The sequence below is a fragment of the Hyalella azteca genome, unplaced genomic scaffold, assembly GCF_000764305.2.
Source record: "Hyalella azteca isolate HAZT.00-mixed unplaced genomic scaffold, Hazt_2.0.2 contig5464, whole genome shotgun sequence".
In the NCBI taxonomy this organism is placed as follows: Eukaryota; Metazoa; Arthropoda; class Malacostraca; order Amphipoda; family Hyalellidae; genus Hyalella; species Hyalella azteca.
In genome coordinates, this window is record NW_025935654.1 from 28,527 (window position 1) to 52,534 (window position 24,008).

The window sequence follows — 24,008 nt, forward strand, 5'->3', positions numbered from 1 at the left end:
AAGCTAATTTAGGTCTCTAATTGCTAGTTTTTATGATTGTATCTGAAATTGTTAGGCAAAAATAGCCTGCATGCCGAATTTCAGATCTCTAGAGCAATCAGAAGTGGGCTAATTTTTGTTGTCAATGTTAACAACAAACAAATCCACAAACAAACAAACGCGAAGCTGAGTTAAGAAAAACGTGTTAATTACTATATTCTGTTGTTCCAGCTTCACCAACTGTTAATGCTATTTATTCATGCTAAGACACTTTTCCATTCTAACTTATTATGATCCATTTTGCATGGTCAGGTCGACGACGAACTGAAGAGGTTGCGTAATCCACGCCTTCTGACAGCGAGACAGCGCGCCCTCCTTGACAAGCAACGGCCTGCTGATGCTGATGACCTGTCAGTCAGCACACCTCCCCCCACTGCTGATGCTGCTGATGTCAGTGTTCAGGACACAGCCTGTCTCAGTCCTCATCAGATTCCACCCGAGCCTTTGGTGGCATTGCCTTCAGGTTATACAAATTACTTGATAAACTGCACGTTTTTGAAATGAAAAGTATGAGCTTGAATTAGTCAAGTTCAGTTTATTACTGCAGATTTATTATGGAAAATGTAAAAATGAAGCACTCAAGTTTGTTTGCAGTTTTGCTCAATGCGTGAGCATTTTGATAACCTGGACCAGTTTGATGCATTGACAGAGCAGAAACTATGTTCCACGTGCACCTTCTGATAGGAAAGAACCTTGGTCAAGTTTTCTACTGACTCTAATGTTAGTGAAATTTGCGTGATCTGAGACTTATTGTAGAAAGATTGGTTACTTAAAAAAATATGAATTGTAAAATCTACCTAATATATGCATTACCATTGTTTTCTGCTGATACAAATATTCTTGTGGTGGTTTGAAAGTATGGTATGTATTATTTCAGTGATCTTGATTCACTATAACCATTTTGTGCTAATCAAGCTGGATATCTTTTAAAACATTTCTTGTGCTCATATTTTGTGTGTTTGAGTGAATTCCTTTATGTAATGCAAATCATATTTATGAACTGTATTGTAATGGCAGAAAGTGGTTATGTTCATAATTAACTCAGCTTGTTGCGTTTTTTTTGAGCGAATACTTGCGTGCAATTCACCTCAGATCTCTGGCGTCGACTGTAGAGCAGGACAAGCTTGATGTTGATGTGTGTGTTAGTATGCATTTCATTGTTGAATGTGTGTGTTAGTATGCATTTCATTGTTGAATGTGATGTAAAGCGTGCCGAGCTGCTCGCCATAAGATTGCCGTGCCACGTGCAGGTTTCAAGGAGAAGGTCGTGACGCGGGAGATGCTGGAGAAGAGGGCGCTCAAGAGCGAGCGGCGTAAGGCGCAGGCGCTCGTCAAACGTGAGGAAGACAAGGTACTCTACACTCTCAATACGAGGCCATAATTAAATATAGTTAAGAGTTATTAAGTTGAGCTCCACCCTCAATACGAGGTCATACTACTTATCAAATATAGTTAAGAGTCAGCTTATCGCTGCCAGATTTCCAAACCAAACTCGTCAAGCACACGAGAAATCCGCTGCTGTATGGACTACAGTGAGTTATGGCATTGACCCTCAGCCTCGCACCTAATATCGTCCTGAAATTTTTTTTATTTTTGTAATTGCTTTTGATTAGCTGGTGACTTGCATACAAAATATCGATGTTATCATCCTCATGTTATGCCAGAAGTAACGAGTTTTGCTTAGGAATTCTTTTTGAATTTTTTTCCCTGAAATTGATCCCTGCCTCATTGTTGCATTCATTAGCTTCTGAAATGATGTTATGAACATTCTTCCTAGCTTGTTATAATTGGATATTTTTTTCCTCAGAGGAAGACCGTTGACAGATTACTAAAGAAGCAAGACCCCAAATTACTGCGGTCAGCTTACCCGAAGAAGGCCGTCACGAGCGAAGTGGTGATGTTCTCGTACCGTAGCGACGCTAGCGGCGTCTACATTAGCCTGCCGCCGCACTGCGACTACCCTTTGCAGCGCGCCACTGCGAGGTACTAATTTTATCTTCTTGCTGAAATAAGTCGCTTGACTGAAGATGAATTAAATGTCATCATTGCTATTCGAATATTAAGGCTAGTTACTTGACTCTGCAGCGCGCCACTGCGAGGTACTAATTTTTATTTTTATCTTCTCGCTGAAAAAAGTTCCTTGTATGAAAATGAATTGAATGTCATCAATGTTATTCGCATATTAAGGCCAGCTACTTGCCTCTGCAGCGTGCCACTGCCTGGTAGTAATCTTATCTTCTTGCTAAAGTAAGTCCCTTGTATGAAGATAAATTAAATGTCATCAATTCTGTTCGAATATCAATGCTAGCTACTTGCCTCAGTAGCCTGTCACTGTGAGGTCAGCCTCACCTATCTTCTTGCAGAGATTAGCAGAGAAATTTAATTAACTAATACATTTTTTCATCCTCAATGCTATTCGTATCCTAAAATTCTGGCAATGAGTAACCGTCAGTAGAAAAAAGTATACCCTTGTTCTATGGATACTTATTACATTATTAATGGTACTATTCTTATATTTAGGACTGGTAACTAAACTTGGTGTCAGCAGACAAAAGATTAAATATTTTTCTTGCACTTGGTGAATCCATCTTTTATTATGAGGATTTATATATCACATGAAATTTTGCCATAAATATTAACGATAATGAGAGTGATGATTTAGCTGAAAGAATTGGTACGAGAGACCGACGTCATTTTCCGTTTTAACTAAGATTTCCTGCTAGGCCAATCAGACGAAAAAATGGTCTTTTTTGGAGGAACATTCTGTGAAGCTTGGAGCTTTTTTCTTGTAATAATTTTTCCTTGACAAAGTTATTATCTTTAATGCTTTCTTTCAAGCTTATTATTTATCAATTTTATTGTCCACGTTTCGATTTTTCACTTCGCCGCCTTTCTTGAAGTATTTGGCAAATGCCATTCATGTCTAAGTTCGCTCTCGTTTCACAATACTTGGTGCAAAAATATTTCCCAATTTGTCGAGACCTGTGCCCGTCTGCATCTCACTGTGCAGACTAAACCCATTAGCTTCTCTAACACCCCTCGCTCGTCGCTCTCCCCCTCCATGGTCTGCACTGGCTTCATGCAGGGCAGGAAATGCGATCACTCAACTGATGACATTAGGTCTCTGTTCCTCGATCACATCAGCGCATGCCACAGACGCGACATGCACAAATATACCGATGGCTCCAAAGACGATGGTATAGTTGGATGCGCAGCGGTGAGCGACGCTGCGAGGAGCTCGCTGAAGTTACATGGCTACTCTTCAATATTTACGGCAGAGCTATGCGGCATTTTATATGACATTGCAATTGCAAAGGAGAGCGAGGACATGGAGATATGTATATTTAGCGACTCAAAGAGTGCTATCCAAGCGCTATTACATTACAACTCGCCGCATCCTCTGGTGACTGCCATACATAGATGGCTAAAATTCGACTCAACGCACGCCAGAAGACAGTCACATTCTGCTGGGTCCCCGGCCATGTTCGGATAGCAGTCAACGAAGCCGCGGATGAGCTTTAAAGCCGTGCAGAGGCTGAAGGGACGCCACATTGGAATGATGAAGTACCCTACCGGGATCATTACTCCATCTTCCGCACGAAACTACTAGATGAGTGGCAGGGAGAATGGACGCGCCTTGTAAATAACAAACTCCGACAAATTAAAGAGAGTATAAGGCTTTGGCCGTCCTCGTCTCACCGCGTGCGCCGGGTGGAGGTATGCCTCACCCACCATCGCATTGGACACACCAGAATCACCCTTGGCCACCTCATGGAACGCTTGCCTGTACCTTATTGTATGGATTGCCTAGTGCCCCAGACCGTGACCCACTTCCTTTGTCAGTGCCCGTCTTCTAGTGATGCCCGACGGCAATTCTTCCCTCAACTATGTCGAAATGACCCCAACACACACCTAAAAAGTATCTTGGCCCAACCAGAATACGGCCATTATAATGTCGACCGACTCATAGAATACTTAAGGGCGATAAATATGTTCGACAGTATATAACCTGGCATGTGATATACCATAAAACGTGTTATGCACCCCAATACATGTGATGTCCCCAATCTCAGACCATGACTCCCAACGCGACAATCGGCGCGAGATAGCCCGGTCCGAAGCGCTAGCAACTAAGGCCACTAAAACAAACAACAATTCCTAATTTGTTATTAAGTTGATTAAAAAATTTTCTACTCGATGTAATTTTCAATTACCGCCCTATTTCAGAGAGAAACCCAAGCCTGTGATGTGTGGCGTTGCTGGATGCGGAAACCTGAAGCGCTACTCCTGCTCAAGGACGGGCGTTGCACTGTGCAGCCTCGCCTGTTACAAGACCAATCTTGCTGTCACTGACAACCCTACAGCTCGCGTTGCCTGAGCCAGCCTCTAAGCATTGCCAAAAACCAGTCATTTTTTGCAAGAGCATTGCCCCAACCAAGCATGGGCTCCTGCCAGGAATTGGCAAAATCATTAGACCCGGCCAAGAATTGGCATAAGCATTAGCCTCTGCCAAGAATTGGCAAAAGCATTTGCCTCAGCCAAGAATTGCCAAAAGCATTTGCCCCAGCCAAGAATTCGCAAATGCATTGGCGACAGTCAAGAATTGGCCAAAGCGTTGGCCCCAGCCAAGCATTGGCAAAAATTGTGTGTGTAGCAAATCGAGACGAATGAATCAAAACTAGTGCCCGCCAATTTGGTTCTCCGAAAATGACGTCCGTAGAGCGTGTTTTCGACTTACCCATTTTTGGGAGCGATTGGCTGTATGTCATATTAGGCGTGATTCTAGGTTTACGAATTCCGCGGTATGAAATGTTGAAAAATTTCCTTGAAGTCCGGCGAAGCAAAGGAATGATGATCGCTTGAAGGCTTGCATATTATTTTTTTCTCTGTGCTGCAGCGGTCTCCAATATTTACTCAATCAATGGCCAAACTCGGCGGAATTTCAACTTTCGGTTGAAAGCTGTCGGTTTCTTCAAAATTTTTAACGCATGCATGCGAAGTCTAAAATTTTCATATCCTGGAGAGGGTAGAAAATTAAAAGGCGATTATAATACAAATAAAAATATGCTGGTGAAATAAATTAGACGCATGTAACACGCGAGACGCGTACGACACGTTTCCTGACGCGATGTCTCAAGACGTTTGTTAAAAGTCTTCGGCGCTCATTTGGCCTCATTCACGTCAGAAATATTGCGCCTGCGCATCATGATGCCCTGAGAAAATTTAAAGAGATGTCTAATGCAGGGATTTAAATTGACGTTCAATGGTATTCGGAACGAAATCGCTTACTCTCATTAATTAGTTCACGGAGTTTTTTTGTGAGATAACTAGATTGATTAGATGATATGAACATTATCCTGTAGTAAAGGCTCTGAATTATCTACTGTGTTTTCTTGGCCCGTTGGTTCAGCTGTAAAGCTATTAACTATTACTTTACCTTACTGGTATGATAGCATCAACTAATGCGCCCACAAACGTGTCTACCCCTTCCACAGAACTAAAGGACGACATTATTGGTTGTACATGATTGCCTAAGATGAAGATGCAACCAAGAATCCATTAATTACCCCGAGCTTGTCACATTGTGATTCGTGTCACTGCCAATTTCGGCCTGTATTTGCCCTATAACTCAGAATGAAGGTGTAATGAAAAAAAAAACTCGAAAACGAAAGGAAAATCGAAAAATTTGTCAAGAGCTAAAAATCACCGTTGGGAGGTTAGGTTTGTATGCTTAAAGTTTCGTTCAAATCTGTACAGTAGTTTAGAAGAAATTTTTTGGTAACGGCAAATTTCGGCCCGAATTGTTCCACAACTCACGAATGTAGGTGAAATGGAAAGTTTTGTCACGAGCTAAACATCACCGTTAGGTCATAATGAATACGTGTACCAAGTTTCATCGAGCTACGTTCGTTACTTCGGGAGATATTTCTTGGTCATTGAATTTGGGGATTTGCCGTGAGACCGGCCGCGTGTCCGGCCGTAAATTTGTCCGAGACGTCTACCTACCTATAGGGGTAATTACAGTTCCAGCTCATTTATTATGCATATCGCACAGACCGCTACAACCATCAAAAATATAATTACGTGTTCATACAAATTGACTTTGATACTTAAAATTGAAAAAGCTCAATTTCTCCACGTGCTTTCCCTAAAGCTCAAAGCCTATAAACTTGCACTAAACAGAAAATGAAGGTTCAAATTGAAGTTCATTCTTCTGGATTTGTATACCTCGTTTTATATACCTTCTGGGATCTGTATACCTCGTCCAGTAACAGATAATAAGTCGCCTTCCTAAAACCCAGCAACTCTTTAACCTGACTAATGACCGTTAAATTTATGGGTAAGTGGTCGCCAATTTAAAGGAAGTGATAAAACTTCACGTATCAAAGTACGTTGCCCCTCTGGGCGAGAAAGCGTGTCATAACATTAGAATTCGGCCTCCCAGCCTAACTTTAATCATCTGGTTGAACGCGTGGCAAAACACTTCGTTGAGAAAAAAATTTTGATATAAATTTAACGACTTGAGTCTTGCCTCTGGATATACTTCTCAATCGAAATCTTTGTACCTGTGCAGTATCAATGTTTTCTTTCAAGAAGTGTTTTAGTAATCGTCGACGAAACATTTCTGCGGTAATTAAGATGTCACACAAGCGCTCGAGACAACTAACGTCAATGCCATGTAAGTGAATGAAGTGGCCACGCACCAGAAACTGCACATTACTCACCGCTCGTCACTAAAAACCTTAAAATGCTGGTCAAAACTATGACTTGAAGAATAGAATAGAAATTTCGGCACTGAAGAAATAGGCCCATGACCGGTTGCCGATTCTTGTACTTTTCGTGAGTCGATTCACAAGGGATCCGGCCTTTGGAACCCGATCTTTCCATAACTGACGATTGATTGAGATAGCTGCTGGACTTATTGCCTGCTGGTAAGTTGCTAGGCAGTAAGTACAGACTCGTAGCGATGCTGACTATAACCTATAACCTCCATCTCACAGGTTCGATATCCACCAGTTTCGACTGCGAAGTTGGTTTGGTGGCGCTAGAACGATTTGGTTTAGTTTTGTTTATAAAATAGAACGTTTCTATTGAAGGCCGATGACTTTAGTAGAATTATTACTGCTAGCGAGGTTATCTGCATTGACGTTAGCTGATAAATCCTTTTTTTCATTGTGATTCCGCCAGATCAGTTGCTAACTAGCATCATGCTCGTTTGGTTTCCTCTCTCATATCTCTAAAGATTTTTCAACAAAGGTAATAAATTATATGATGTATTTAGTGATTGCGTGAAGACAAGAAATTCATCTATTTCATAAGCATATACAAAGGCTCCTCTAATCATGTTAAGAACTTTAAATGTTACCAGCTGAACTACAGCACGCATCAAAAACATGGGAAAAAGGTATGTTGTAAGGGGGACGATGGGGGGTTTAATCCCAGCCTCCGCTGACAGTTCTGTTAAAAACGGATTGGAGGCCGGGAGGTTAAGCTCGGCAAAATTGGAGCAGTGAGTTGCGTGTTCGCGAGCCGCAGCAAGCTGCAAATATTGAGCGATATTAAGAATATGCGACAGATCTATGATCTAACTGTCTAATCAACTCTGAAACCGTTATTATTATTATAAAAATTTCCTCATAGGAAACTTAAAAACAAAGTTCACAATAATGTGTTATTATCCGCATATTGAAAATGATAAACTGGATCAGCACGCACAAACTCTGACTGTCATATCGTTTACAAGTGTAGGTAGTTTGGACAAACCGAATTCCGAAAAGGAATTTCATTGCATCCAGCCAAGACCACGTGGACTCACGCTCCTAAACAAAAACGTTAAATAAAAGTGGTGTCAGCGTTTATATGCAATTAGAACTGTTGCCGCTTCTGAACATCGAAGTATTTTTTACAGCTTATTGCGGTCTGTCTTCAACCGCTCGGCCTCCTCACCGATTTTGACCAGAACTGTCACAGAAGATGGGATGAAAACCATAAGCCACTACTTCAATCTTTGTTTTCTGATATATAACCACTTGGTCACCCTGCTCCGTGGATAAAAATAACCAATATAACATCAACTGGCGGTGTTTATACATCATCATCCACGTGAAATACGTCAACATTCGCGCGCGGAAAAAGTATTTCTTTAGAATTACGAGGATTGTGTATCGCTGTTTCGAAACCATAAATGCACTAAGTCGAATTGGTAGCGTGTTTTAAATTGTTAACGTAATGTCCTCAACGAACTACAATATTAATTTGATAATAAATTAATAAAATAAAAATAATAAAAAGTAATTGATATAAAAAGTAATTGATATAATCGTATTAATAAAAAAGTAATTGATATAAAAATCTGAAAAAATTCCATCCACAAATTACTGATATTATCTACTTTTATTCCAAATCCGTTCATTATTGATGGATTTATGGCTGGCAGAGTTCAAAATGAAGTTAGGTTTTCCGTATTAACGAAAACGTAATTGATGTAAAAATCTGAAAAATTCCATCCACAAAGTACTGATATTATCTACTTATTTTCTAAATTTGAATAAAATCCGTTCATTATTGATGGATTTATGGCTGGCAGAGTTGAAAGTGAAGTTAAGTTTTCCGTATCAACAAAAAAGTAATTGATGTAAAATCTGAAAAAAATTACTGATAATTTACTGATATTTACTGATATTATCTGATAATACTAATAATTTTCCAAATTTGAATAAAATCCGTTCATTATTGATGGATTTTTGGCTGGCAGAGTTGAACGTGAAGTTAGGTTTTGCATTCGAGTGCGCAGGCCAGTTCGATGAAGTGTCGATTCGGTCATAAAAATACGTCACCTGGCAGAAGCATTAATATTTAATGCCACAGGATAAAGATGACACGTTTCAGACAGTAGAAAAAAAGATGGAAAAATTGCGAAGCAAAAGTAATAAAGTGTTGCGGTAACGCATTATCTTCAACAAAATAAAAAAAAATCGAACAGTAATTTCATTTATTGGAGCCAAATGAATGATGAATAATCAGTAATCATGATAATATTTGGATACATCAATGGATGAGATTAAAGTTGAAAATGCAGATTATCCCAAACTTTTCGTATCTGAAAAAATGCAAATTGACATTTTGTGTATGCTTTCGTGATAAAACCGGACTATTTTTTCATCAAAAACAGGGTAACTGGAAAGGAAATTGGATTTTCTTCGCGATGCTCATTTGTCACGAATTGTGGGAAAGCTTTTGCGCCAATAGGGTGGCAGCGCGCTCACCGCCATGTTTCCTCGTCAGTGCTAGATAGTGGTGTACGTATTTTACGTAGATATTTATGTAAATTTGATATGACTTTGTAAGTAGTAGGTAATTGGTGACCATGTCTTCAGATCATCGTATAGGGAAATTCAGAGAAAAAACACCACGAGCTAAAACTCCATATGCCCGGCCAAAGGTGAGTAAAGCAACTTTCAAAGCGTGGTAGCTACGCGTGGTGTTACGCTGTTACCTAAGTAAATTTTATCTCAAGATCATCGTGGGAGAGATTAGGTATGGGTTCAAATGAGGATTGAGGAACATGTTGAGAACCATTAATAAATGAAAAACATATTGAAACTTGTAAGCATGGAATGAATGGATCTCTGTTTAAACTGTATAGCTATTTTCAGTTTTCACAGTGCACTACTGACTACTGTATATTTGCACAGTGTATTAGCTACACGTTTAGCTACTGCAGTTTTTGCACTGCAATGTTTATCTGGATTTTAAGAATTGTGAAAAGGTTTAGACAACTTATCTGGTGTTTAGACTTGAGCCTAATTGTTTATAATCAAACTATGATTGAGCTAGCTGTAAGATTCAAATTTTTCTACAAATATGTTACTAGCCTAGGCCTAGCAGGCTAGCTGTTGAGCCCAATCTGAAATTAAAATTTGGCATAGTATAGGTAGTGAATGTGCAATGATGTGCCACCCGTAATGCCAGGGCTGGAAAGTGGAAAAGTCCTACTTTTTTTCTGAAATATTGTGGTTCTAATATCATGCATTATTGTTTGATTGAAAAACTTGTGGATCCAGGATTGCACTTTGCAAACGCGTTTCATAAAATTTTCAATGTCCACAACCTGCAGTACCTACTTCAATGAGTTCAATGCTCCTTCCAAAATATCCTGTATACTGTCAAATGGGGTAAAAAGGGACAGGTGGGGTAAATCAGGACAGGCGTCCCACATTTCATAGAAATGTTATAGGGTAAATGCGGTATATTCCGACATTGTGGGTAATTTCGACACCTCTCTAGTTTTTCCTTTATATTAAGCTTTGTTTCAGTTCCATGCGTTTGTTGATGGTTGAAATAGTGACGTCATACATTGCGCGTCAAACTACTGCCAAAACACTAGGTCTGGGCCATCTAGTGGGGAAAATGTTGAGATCCAAAGAGAAACGGCATGCCACCCAATGAGATAGGTAATCGAAAAATGTGTCAAAGTTGACAGTTGACCTTGCTGGCTTGCTCTACCAAATAGCCCAACTGGAAATTTAAGGTACCGAACAGAGGTACTCAAATTAGAAAATGTCACGGAATTGCTCAAAAAAGGTTTCGCACGGATTTGGTTGAAGTTCTTGGCACTTCTCACGGAATTGATAAATAGAATCAAAACGTTGAATAACATCTAAATTTAGAATAAAACAATTGTTCCTTTGTAAGTTCATTGCCTCAATAATAAAATCTAGGAACGTGCATAAATGATAAATAGTTTTACTGTATACGTAGTTTTCGTCGTGCCGTAGCTGCCGGCCTGCCGCCTGCCCGGTCACTTCCTGGAACAACGGACAACAAGCACGCAGACGGTGGATCCTCTTCCTACACCTATAATACGGACGTGTGGGGATAAACTGTTTTCAATCTTTATTAATTTCTGCAGGTTTACATTTTTAATAATATACGATGCTTTTTACAGAAAAATGTTCTCCACACTAATAATATTAAGACGCGAACATTACAAACGAAGCAATTTACCATTTAAACGCAGTCATTTTTTGGCTTCTATTGACAGTATACATGATTTCTTACCAAGTTGAAGATTACTTATTACGACGAAGAAAAAAAAACGCTGATACTTGTTTTCACGTCAAATTTGATTCTCGAGCAATAAGACATGAATGACCCTCATGGTACTGTATTAGATGAAAGTTTTCGTATTTCGATGATTCAATTATGATCATGACTTTACTTCCCGCTATGAACTTAGTTCATTTTGTCACTGCAATAAAGGCAGAAAATAAAAAATCATGTAATTCAAAGACAGATATTGAAAAAGTGAAGTGATTCCGTTATGAAGTGATCCGCCTAAGTGAGCATCATAATAGTACGATATTGAGGCAATAGCCTATTTAGTAACCTTCAACCATTCTTACCGCATGTGCTGGTTCTAACAGAAACCGATCATCCTTATTTCTAAATACTGCAACATAACATCAAGGTGATAAGTTCACATTTTGTCAGGGATGCGCCCTTTCTCCGTCTTAAGACGTTTCACAATAGCTGATGCACCGTAGTTTAAGCGTGTGTAGGGGACAGAGTGCTTAGATTGGTGCAATTTTGCTGCATCCGTAATGAAATCCATTACGCCTAGCGAAGATAGCGGGCAGTGCCAATCTACTTTTGTACGGTTCACTAATACATCATTTGACTGTCCACCATGTTGAATTTGCGCATTCATGACCGAATAAAGACTTTCAACGATCGCCTCACAGCCTCCTTTGGCCAGTGCAATGTCGAAAGCTAGACAGAAAGGCTTTCCGATTTTCGTGTAAATGTAGGACTCGAGGTACCTACATTACTGAAATTAATTTTTTTTCTTTGAAGGTGAGCCTGAGGCTTGACTCATTTAATTTACACGAGAAAGTCTGATCGAACTTCCCCATGTGACAATTGGACTCCGGAGAGAATGCTTCTGGCCTGCTGCCATCATAAGCATCATCAGACTTGAAAATTTCCTTCCTCACTGACGAGGCTTCGGGCGACTCTGACCAAACTATCCACTTGAAGGTTGCCATAGCTTGCTGGAAAACTTCAACGGCATTTTCTTCCCGGAGGTCATCCTATAATCAATGTAGATATTAGAATTTTTTAGAGTAAAATGAACGATAAAGTCGTTCGAGAATTGATTCGTTATACCAATATTGCATTTCCTTATAATTGAGAAGTTATACCTGAACTTCTTAGAGTAAATTTTTTAACCTATTAGATATGCAAACTTTTTAAATCTTTCTATTGTGTTATGTAGCCTCAGTATTAGGCCTTTAATGCCCATTGACAAAATTTTTCTATGTCAAATAGTTTATGAGTTGTGGGGGTTTTTGTAAAAAAAACGAAAAGTGGTCTAAGTTACCCCGCCGGTCTAAGTTACCCCATTTTACGGTAATGGTGGAAACCGCAATGAATGCTTGCAAATGACTGCAAAGTACTGGCTATGAAGCGAGTGGTGCTCAAGTTTTTTCGTCACGAGGAATTTTTCATCCATTTGCTCCCCAATATTCCTCGCAATCGCTTGCATTTTTCCATAACCAAGTTTGGAGTGGAATCTGGCGGCACGGTCACATAATCGTTTCAAGTAAGGTTCGCTGATGAACTTCTTTGCGCACAGATCCATAAAATGACTTGGATCCCAGATCACGAAAGAAAAGTCATCGTTGACACCAACTGCAGAAGAAAATGCATTTCTGAACCGCTCGTTCACGTACTGTCCATCTGCAGTCGCACCTGCACAAAATTTTTTGTCCACATTAGGAATTCGTGCCTGTAACTCCTTGAATATTTGAGCAACAAGACTCTCAGTTTGACCTCCAGAAATTTCTCTCTCTCCTTCTTCAACTGAGTACACTTTGGGGGCCCCCAAAAAATAAGCAAGCCTTGAACCATCGACCATAGCAACTAGCATCACAGCTTGGTTACTCTCTCGTTGGGGAGTCGACTTGTCGAAAGTTAGGAAAAAATGAGGTGGGTGCCCGGTTGATTTCAGGGGAGTGCTCAACTTTTGGTCGAAACGTTCGTCGATTGTTGAACAAATGCTGTCAACTACGTCGTTGAATTGCTTGCGGGAATGTTGCTTATTTCCAATGTCCACACCCAATGCTTCAAAGTTTGCAAGTTTAGTTTCATAATGGAGTGCTGCAGACTTCGATTTTATTACTTCAATTGCACAGATGATGAAGTGCCTGTTGATGTGAATTACCCTAGATTCCTCAATCTCATTATGCTCCAACATTTGCAATCCTTTAAAATGGATGGTGGAGTGGTCCGAACCTTCCACGTGCTGCTTTAGCTTTGATTTCCATATGATCCAACGGCGACCAGTTCCACTCCACAAATCATTCTCGTCGTCTTTTTTGACCTGCAAACCATACGGGAAGGCATCATGGCGCCTAATGTTGCTTCGGTACGTCCTTCCTTCTACAGAATTAACAAACGTGCTGCACGCGATGCACTTTATGTACAGCCTGCCCTGCAACCTTTGTTCTGTGCAAAATACCTTGCTGACTAAAAGAAGTTCGCGAAGGTTTGTAACTTTATCCCACAATATGGGCCCAGATGAGCATATTTTTCCGGATGAAAATGATACTGCAGGTATCTGACATAATGGTGGCCGCTCGCGCTGACCTGAATTTCCTTTTTGAGTTTGTTAATCTCATTCAGGACCACACCCAGCGGAGTATCTTCGCCTACAACGTTCTCATTTCTCTCAGAACTTACTTCTTCAAACTCATCACCCACTATCATCTCCTCCACAACTGGCGAATCTTGTTGCGCTTCTGTAGAGGTTTCTGCCGTAGCTGCTTCAGCGGCTGAATGCGCTCCCACAAACAACATGCCAGCAGCAGTTGTCTCTTCCTCTAAGACGGTCGAGCTAGAGGCTGCTTTAATCCTTTTCTGCACAGTCAATGTCCTGAAATACGTTTGAGTATTATATGACGGTTTTTAAGAACAGATCTCCACATTTAAACATACGTCAGTGACGAATATCATAGACTAACTGGTAATTGATTGATCATCAAATTATGTTTTCTTTATGGCATGCAGCGAGAGTAAAACAGGATTCTTTCAAAGTTGGAATATTACTCATTAATAACGACAACAATTATAAGAATGAATTTATTTATGATGATAATGCAACACAATAGAATGTTGCCAACCTGAGCTTGATGCATGTGCTCATCAAGTGGAGTAGAGGAGGTCTGAGTCAGACATTTTGAGGGAGCTGAGGAGGTCTGAGTCAAACGTTTCGAGGGAGTTGGATCCTGAAATATAATCCCACACACAATAACTTATAACAGCAACTCATAGCGAGTATTAAATGCCTTGTTTTAATTAATCTCGACGTGCATAATACAAGAACACACAGATTCAAAAAAGGTCATCAGCTCGTATACAAAAAACATTCTTACAGAAAGATTGGTGTGAAAATAAGTACGTATTCACTTTATAAAGCACATTATTTCAACAATTGGTCTTAATATCGCTGATTTGAATTTTGTATTCACGTATTTAAACTAACAGAACTGATGGTACAGCTGGTTTTAAAAACGGTTTGCTAATCATAACAAAAAAGCGTATTTTAAGTAGCAAATAGATTACCGTAACTAATAAGTATTGGCTTGAACAATGTATTATTTTTCAGAAATCGGCAAATGATAACGTAAGAATTCTGAAAAACATGCAACATTTCGAGCGTAATCTACATAAATGAAGATGCTACTCAACACAAAACTCACAGAGACATGGAACTTAGTTGCGAACTACATGTAATCAACAGAAGCCACTACAAAAGTTCAATTTAATGACAAGTCATGCACAAATAACACATTTTGTACGATATCGTACAAAGGCATGCGTCGTCAAAATGTTCCAGTAATTCAGGAATGGGTATGAAGCTTTGCTTACACAAAAAAATGACGATATGCGTGATAGTGTGATTGCCTTACGAATTACGTAAATGTATGACTACAACTGATGCCATTGATTTTGCTCACATTTCAGTATGCTTGGTGTATTCATATCATTGAACGATGGTAAGCTAGTTTTTTCGAAAGAGGTACTCGTATATAGCTATGAATGCGTGCAACCGTTGAGTATTGATGGTCGGGTCGAAAAAAATGTAGGCATCTATTGACCTATCCAAGCTCGCTAATAAAAAAATTTTAAATACGAATCATGAGAAAGAGTCTTGATAATATTTATTCACAGATAATAACTTATAAATATTCAAAATTAAAATCAGTCGCAATTGACTCTGCTTGTCGTAAAAAAAATTACTAATGTATAGTAGGCATCGTTGACGCTCCGAGTATGAACATCTTCCAAAACAGACTAGACGAAGCTATGCAGGAGCATATGTTTAGTCTTAAAATGCCTAGCAAATTACAGACCAGGCAATAAGTCCAGCAGCTATCTCAATCAATCGTCAGTTATGGAAAGATCGGGTTCCAAAGGCCGGATCCCTTGTGAATCAAGTCAAAATCTAGATCTAGTATATTGAACAATGCATCTTCTTATTTAATGCGAATATAACCAACCATGTAAGATGTTGCGTTTTAATCGACAAAATAGTGGAAATCGAAAGCATTAGATAAAACAAATGTTCGAAATGCAAGAATACATCAGCTAATAATGAAGCACATCATTACATTATCAGTCTTCAAGAAGAGTGCTTCATGTAGAAGGAATTTTGATATCGCCTGCATAACAGTGTGCTGAGGTACGCAAAAGATGAACAATATTAACATTACATCACTTGGAAAAAAAAGTGTGAGCGCGTGACTATAGCTCACAAAGCCATCCCAGCTGATGCATGCACACCGCAGCGGCCAACACGATAGTTCTAACATCAGTAACGTTTACTAAACTCTTGCTTCACCTTGCTTGAATCAATATCCACATATCTCTGGTACGAGGTTCGGCACCAATGGCAATGAAAATTATGCTAGCGTGAGAAAAACTCTATTATACATCCAGCTAAGCTAAATTCTTTCCAAGAGATGCCTTAACTTAATTTGAAAATTAATTAAAGTGTACCTAAGAATTTTGAGGATCTAGTAGCTTAATCATGAATTTTTGACTAGTATCCGCCTCTCTGGTAAATCGTTGAGATAGTTTCGAACATATTAGTTTCTCTTAGCTAAGGAAAGCAAGTTAACTTTTAGATATATTGCCATTACTCGCCGCATACTACGTACAAATTACCAAATCAACGCGATGAACCATTGGTTTTATGTAGAGACGGTTGAAATCAAGTTTAAATAACATCGTAATGACCGTATCACTGTTCTATGAGAATGAGACAGAGATGCCACACCCCAGAATGAGAATGCCACACCCGATAGCACCGAAAACAACATGCTCATTCTTCCTTGAGTACAATAAAGCACTTCAGAACAAATATAATTAATTTATTCGGTTGCAAAAACATATCAACTCACTTTTTAATAGAGTAGATTGTTCGAAAGATCCAAAATTCTTGAAAATTATGAAGTTCCTGGTAGTAGCACAAAAGCCAGCCGACCTATAGCGATCGAAGTCACTTACACACTGAGAACCGTGACTCACTGTCCGTGAGCGGTGAGACTACATGTTTCAATCAGTGTGATGTTGCAAAGCCGCTGCCCACAGAGTTGTGCGTCATCCGTTGCGTTCAAGTTATGGTTGTTCCATGAGCTATACAGCGAGCGTGAACGTAGCTCTCAGGAAGTTAGCTTGCTGCTCGTGATTCGTGAACTTTCCGGCTGAGATTCCGCGGATTTTGTCACGGCGAACATGTGCGGAATTGAGTTATAATTCACTTGTAATTTTACACTTCCTGCGGAATTAGTGTGAATATTTGCAATTACGCAGCATGTTGCGGATTTAATTACAGGCGTATCAGTACGTCTGATATCGCATTATTTCCAGCCCTGCCAAATAGTAATAAACTTTGTTAAAAATGTGTCAAAGTTGACAGTTGACCTTGCTATACCAAACAGTAATAAACTTTGTGTAGTAAGAATATTATGGTTTGAGACTTTTAAATAGCTCTGTGAATATATTAGGAATCCTTTAAGTATACTTGTATTTGCTGATTTCAAGTGGTAAATAAATTAATAGATGATTAAGTTGAGAAACAGATTTAGACACATAAAAACTAATTCTGACAACTTGAATTGAACACACACACAGCTCGTTCCAAGCTGTGTGCAAAATTAAAATTTTCTTGATTAAAAGCTTAATAACTGTTAATTAAAAGCCTAATTAAGTAGTGCTCAATATTCAATAGTGTTCTAATTCAAAGCCGTGTTGTATTCCAATACAGCTCTCACAGCGATCGGAATTCAAACACGTGGATGTCGGAATCACGTATTAGTACAATTTGAAGTGCGGTCAGAATACGTCTCACCACGTGCCGAATATAGTCACACACAGTGTCGGAATATAAGGATTTGGTAGGTTTGCATTTTAAAGGCTTTTAAATAAATATGGCAACATTTTGTGACGTTTCATCATTGCTGGCGCGTAGTGAGGTGTTTTGAGAGTCACGTGAAGCGAACAGAACTCGAGTTACGCATACGGTTATTTTTTTATAGTTTTTCATTTCTCAATGCGTCCTTAATGTGTCAGAAAATACCACATTTACCCTATAGCAGCTAAACTAATCAAAATATTGTAAAACTAAAAATAGTGGCGTAAACTTCAACATTTTTACTATCTCTTATGTATAAAGCTAGTCAAAAAATCAAACATTTACTATCTCTAAAAAATTGGTGGAAAAAGTGTGACAAGCACAATTTTGGAAAAGTACTTCTACTAAGGTAAATTTTACTTACATAATAGTTGCACACAGGTGTCGCCATGTCGGCTTGAAAACGCAATTGATGGAATTTACCTATCTCATTAAAAAAAAAATGGCAGCCATTTCTGTGTGATGGGGTAATAAGGGTCACCCCCAGAGGTAATTAGGGACAACCCTATAACACATTTACAGAAGATCCTTTCTTAGCGAAGGCCACAGTTAAGATAAATATGAGTTAATCACAAAGATTTTTGCTTAAATTTTAAATTTAAGCGAAAATTTAAATAAAATCTTGGGGAGCAGATCAGCCTGGATGTTAGGCAGAACTCCTAACATCCAAGTCACTCAATGCAATGGTCACTCTCTAAAGAAGCTTGTTGAGCTCCTTGTCATTACGTTGCATCTAAAAGGAAGAGGAGGACTTTGGAGTATTGCTGGTAATAGGTGAATACACTCTGCATGTTTAAAATACTTTAAAATTAAGTCTTATTTCAAGTGTCCTGGATTACCCCACTCCCAGGGGTAATAATTCAGGACGGTTTTATTTTGCGTCTGGCACCTTATGAATAGCAAGCTGCCATTTGATAGCCCTCGCAAAGAGCTATAAAATGAGCCTAAACTTGTTGGTGAAATGTTTCATGGTAAGAAGTTATTAACAAAAAATGCTCAAAACCGTCCCTTTTTACCCCATTTGACAGTAGTGCAGAACACAATAACAAGTCAACCCAAAGCGTTTCCTTGAAGATCATATAGTTGCGGTCATGCCAGAGCAGTCAGACTGTATTATCACGTGTTCAGTTGCCACTTAAGTGAAGACTGAAGACAAATGTTAGTGTTGCTGTTTGACTGTTTTTTGGGTAAATTTGAGATTTGGGGTAATGCATGCATGGGACTTTGTAAATAAGTTTGCTGCTTGTAAATGGCTTTCCATGGCCAAGATATAGAATTCACGGCTTGAAGAAATGAAATCATGGCTCAAAGAAATGGAATCGCGGCTGAGCAGGCATGGAATATATCTACTTGGGGAGCTGCAACTGGAATTTTTTGAGCAGGATGGAATTCTAAAATTGATGGTTCATATATTATTCCCGATACCCCTAGACCACTTTTTCAATCTAACAACCAAACAACGTTATTTGTGGCAAAAAATGAACTTCTTAAAGGCCTAAAACACGTATGGGTATGCTAAGTTTCTATAAAGTAATCACTTCAAAGTTGCGTCCCTGCAGCTTTCACTCAACAATTAAAATTATAAAAAGTATTACTTAGTTAAAGATTTCTCTTTCAAGTTGACTGCAATGAACTAAACTTTATAAAGTAATTACAATTTACAACTACCATGATTATGCTGTCAAGAAGACTTCTCCATGATGCACACTAAACACATGATTCAGAGCAAGACTATGTATCAACAATGACCGGCATGCAACTGACCAAACTGCTGTGCATAACATTCATATACTCAATGCAAGATAATGAATTAATGATTAATTATATTTCTGATAGAGGTTTGAAATATTTCCGGAAGCCTAAAACTTGAACAAAAGATTTTGTTACTTTGACATGGTTGATTTCAAAAGAAATATTCTAATGCAAATTTATGAAAAAGCTTTTAAAATAAAGCAAATGATGTTCATTTATATCTACAGGTGGGATTAAACAATTACGAATTTATTTATTATCCTTTAAATAAGAATCTGCATTGAAACTTTTGGATGATGTTTCTACCGCAATATTTGTACAGTGGTATCATGAGTCAAAGCCATTGACTGATTGTTGGATGGCCGCTAATATGTCGCATGTTCTACCTAAAGTACCTATTTTGGTCAATAGAACCTAAATAAACTCATGGAAAGGATGAAAAGCTTGTATCAAGCTTATGTGATAGTACAATAAATTTTGAAATCTTCTCCAGTCATATGACTTAAATTCATACTCTTAGGTGATTTTGAATTTCTGCACTGCATTCAATTAAGCAATTTGTAAAATCATAAATTTTAAATAGGTACCAACTATTTCAATTTAAATTCTGAAAGCGTCACATCTGTTGAATTCTAAAAGGGATCGGTAATTTTTGCATCATATTTCTGATAATCAGGTATTGCATTACTTTTAAATTGAAAACATTCTTTTACATCAAAAACATTTTTTTTTTTGCAGCTTCCATGATGATTGATGATCTCACTCATATAACTAAATATTTTAAATTTAACGATTTTTTCATTTCAAAGACTATTGATTACAGAACTTTAATTTTCACAAATGTATTCAAGAACAGTTCTGAAATGGACATTTCCATTACCAATTATAAAAGAGAGTTTGCAAAATACTTACCAAATCATTGTCATTTAATTTAGGATGTATGGATGACAATTTTACCTTTGTTCCTTTGATGTTTACTTTATTCCTACCCGCAGCAGCTGTAGAAATATGTGCCAAGGACATTCAAACCAACCCAAATGTCGGGTCGCCGCTGATGTGTTGCATTGATCTGCCTCCAACTGGTATATATAACCTCAGCAAACGATGAGCATTAAAATCACTAATACCACTTGCTCACTCCTTTAGGGGCTGGTCCTTTAAGTTGTGAAACCGTTTTAGATAATTTTTCCTGGTATTCATAACTTACCTGGTCCACAGGCAAGTTCGCTGTGGCATGCGGGTCCCGAAGAGTGTCTATTTAGTCCTAAGCCATTGAACTGACACGTGCATTGGGAGCCACATAAGTTTCGCATTGTTTTGGCAATATAACCTTACCAGATGTTGAGCATTAAAATCACAAATATTTTGTGCTTATTTGTTCAAGTGCTGGTCCTATAAATTGTGCAACCGTTCTAAATATTGTTCCTTCTATTATAACCTATCAATAACTTTTGCATCATATTTATCTATCTATAATATTGGTTATCTGTCTAATTTGTTCATGTATCATATTATGAATTTAAAATACTCGTACATGAATTTCTGAGATCGAAATCATAATGCAATAATTGCCCCTTCTAAACAATGGACATTTTCTAAAATACACGAGACGTTCAAAAACTCGTGATGGGAGACAAAATCATTTAGGATTTGATGTGATGTTATTAAGACAAATTTGACATAGGGCGAAAAAATGAAAAAATTTGTATTTAGAAGCATATCAATAAGTGTTTGAATTTTGAAACAATTTTCCATCATTTAAATGACTCAGTGAGGAATTTGGATCAAATCTATTTATTGTAAAATTGAACTTAACAAGACCAAAACAAGGTGTCTGACACCATCTTGTATAATGTCAATGTGGCACCACAATGTTCCCATATGCTGTGAAAGATTAGCAGTTTATCCCATCATTTCATGTGGATTCAAGAATTTTGTTGGTATTGGTGAAATTGTGAGAATTTTCTGTGAAAGTTGACGTAATTTTTATTTTTATTTTAGAACATATTCATTACAAACATTTGTCGATACAGATACAAGACTAGTGTATGTATTCGAGGGAGGAGTTGCCAACTTGGTATTGGTTTTCGAACCACATGCAAGCAAGACGAAGAAGTGCGGCTGTCCACAGTTTCTGACGAGCTCAGTGTAATGAGTATCAATTGTCACTTTGGTCGAAGGTTTAAGGTGGTAAGTTTTTTGATACCGTAAAATGGGGTAACTTAGACCACTTTTTTTCTTATAAATGATGCCATTTTCTTACTAGCTAAATTAAACTTGAATTGAAACATGCAAAATACAGGTCTATACTCTAGCTTCACTCACCATAAATTGCTGGCTCCTGCCTCTCATAGTCATCTACTACAATGCATCAAAACCTGGAGTTATTTAACCAAAAAATAGAAAAATTGGAGGGGGTACTCTGACAGGCTTTAAATAATAGCTATTTTTCGTGGGTCACATTTTTAATTTTTTAACCTATTAGATATGCAAACTTTTTAAATCTTTCTATTGTGTTATGTAGCCTCAGTATTAGGCCTTTAATGCCCATTGACAAAATTTTTCTATGTTAAATAGTTTTTGAGTTGTGGGGGTTTTTGTAAATAAAACGAAAAGTGGTCTAAGTTACCCCGCCGGTCTAAGTTACCCCATTTTACGGTACATTTTATTTGGTTAACATGATAATATATTACCTATACAGAATTCCATACTGTTTTTGAGGCGTGCTTCTATGGGTTTACCAGCCGTCATTCCATTTCTTTGAGCCGTAAATTCCATATCTTGGCCATGAAAAGCCATTCACGAGCCGCGAACTTATTGTCAAAGTTGGGTGCGCATTTTACCCACAGATCTAATTTTACCCTAAAAACAGTCCAATTGTACAGCAACACTAAGAATTGTCTCCACATAAGTGGCATCTGAACATGTGATAATCACTGATGATGCAGTCTGACTGCTCTGACATGGCTGCAACTACGCGATCTTCAAGAAAACATTTTTTATTGACTTGATGTTATTACGTTCTGCAGAATATTAAGGCTGGCCCAGGAGCGTTGAAGTAATGTGGCTTGTGGAAGTTGAAAATTTTATGAAACAACATGTGCACCAAGTGCAAACTGTGATTTTTTTCAAACAAACAAAAATACATCACATTAGAGCTGCAATATTTACAAAAAATTTTATTTTTCCTGACCTGTGGGCTGTGGCTGGCAAACCCATAAAATCATGGCTCAAAAAATCCAGTTGCAGCTCTCCAAGTAGATATGATACATGCCTGGTGCCATCTATGTGGCTTGGCTGATGAGGCTTAAACTGGCTTGATAGTTGGTAGTGGGCATGAAATATATCTACTTTGCCACAGTGTTGAAGCAGAGACTATTTTAGACTCATCTTAAGTTCTTATAGTTCATTTTTAAATCCTATAATTATAAGTGTCATATATAAGTTTGAATGTCATATGTAAGTATATATGACACCCCAAGTATTGATTGCAGTAGACAATTGTATCACAACCAAAATTACCAAATTGTGGATTGTGCTTTGCAGCCTCATCTGACCAACCAGAAACTGTAAATTTTAAAAACAATGCAGCCACTGTTGTACCTTCTGCTATTTGGTTAGTGTCACCAAAGATTTGTGAATATCTTAGATGCAATAATTTAGATTTCAATGTATTGGCAAGATCTTCTGAAGGCCTAAATTTTGCTGCTGATGTGTGGACAAAGATCTTCTGATTTTCACCCATATTCTGCCCCCTGCACTGGGAGAGTGAAATTTTTTTCATTGGCTTGGGAGCCATTATGATAAATTAAGCCACAAGTGAATGAGATAATAACATCTGTGATTGTGGTTGATTTCCCCAGTGTTTATGGCCCATCTCTATTTTATTTTGTATAAAAAAAAAACAACTACATATTTTTGCCCACATCTTTTGGGAAATTATGTCCAATATTTCAGATTGGCTTGGGAGAAAGGTTATCATTATAATGATTGCAAAGTGCAAACTGCAATTTTTTCAATCAAACAAAAATACATGACATTAGAGCTGCAATATTTCAGAAAAAAAAACAGTACCATAAATTAACCAAAAATAATCAAAAACAATCATTATAATCATTTTCTAGTATGACAAAATATCCATCCTGAATTTCATTTTAGGAACCCATGGTTATTCATTCAATGTTGTTTCAGCTGAGCCATTGTAATTCATAAATATATGCAGTGTTATTAAGAGTAATCCAACATTCTGGTATTTGATTACATTTTACTTGCATACCTTGTTATACCTGGTGCTTCTATATGACACACAGGGTTGGCGATTTTTTTGATTTTTTAAAAAATCAAAAAAATCAATGATTTTTTTTTTATTTTTTCATGATTTTTTTGATTTATTTGATTTTTTTTTCAGCTTTTTTGTCTTTTTTGAGGTGTTATTTTTTATGTTGCAATTAGCCTACTAACAATAACAGTATATGGATCAGAATGGATGGCTAAAAAGGCCACTTATTGCCTCCAATAATGGCCAACAGGCCAAGGTGGTGTTTACCACTTAGGGATTTTTGGTTAAACAATTATTGATAAGTCTATTCATTAGCTTTGTAAAGTTTGTATGGAGCAAGGTAATGAGCTAAATATTGACCATTTAACTGGCTTCAATATACAAAAAACACTTCAGGAATGCAGATATCCTAAACATTGAAGAGTCACATAACAGATAGGTAGCTGATTGCACAGTGCA

At 38.0% G+C, this 24,008-nt stretch overlaps 1 protein-coding gene across 2 annotated transcripts in view; it reads left to right on the forward strand.

Moving 5' to 3' along the window:
- Positions 1–5,420, forward strand: part of LOC108670413 (INO80 complex subunit B) — a 9,363-nt gene extending 3,943 nt beyond the window's left edge. For both annotated transcript variants that reach the window (XM_018157887.2, XM_018157888.2), the window contains exons 4-7: positions 292–502; positions 1,290–1,390; positions 1,847–2,022; positions 4,267–5,420. In XM_018157887.2, coding sequence (XP_018013376.1) covers positions 292–502; positions 1,290–1,390; positions 1,847–2,022; positions 4,267–4,417 — 639 coding nt within the window. In that variant the 3' untranslated portion in view covers positions 4,418–5,420. The remainder of the gene's footprint in view (positions 1–291; positions 503–1,289; positions 1,391–1,846; positions 2,023–4,266) is intronic.
- The last annotated feature ends 18,588 nt before the right edge of the window (positions 5,421–24,008 follow it).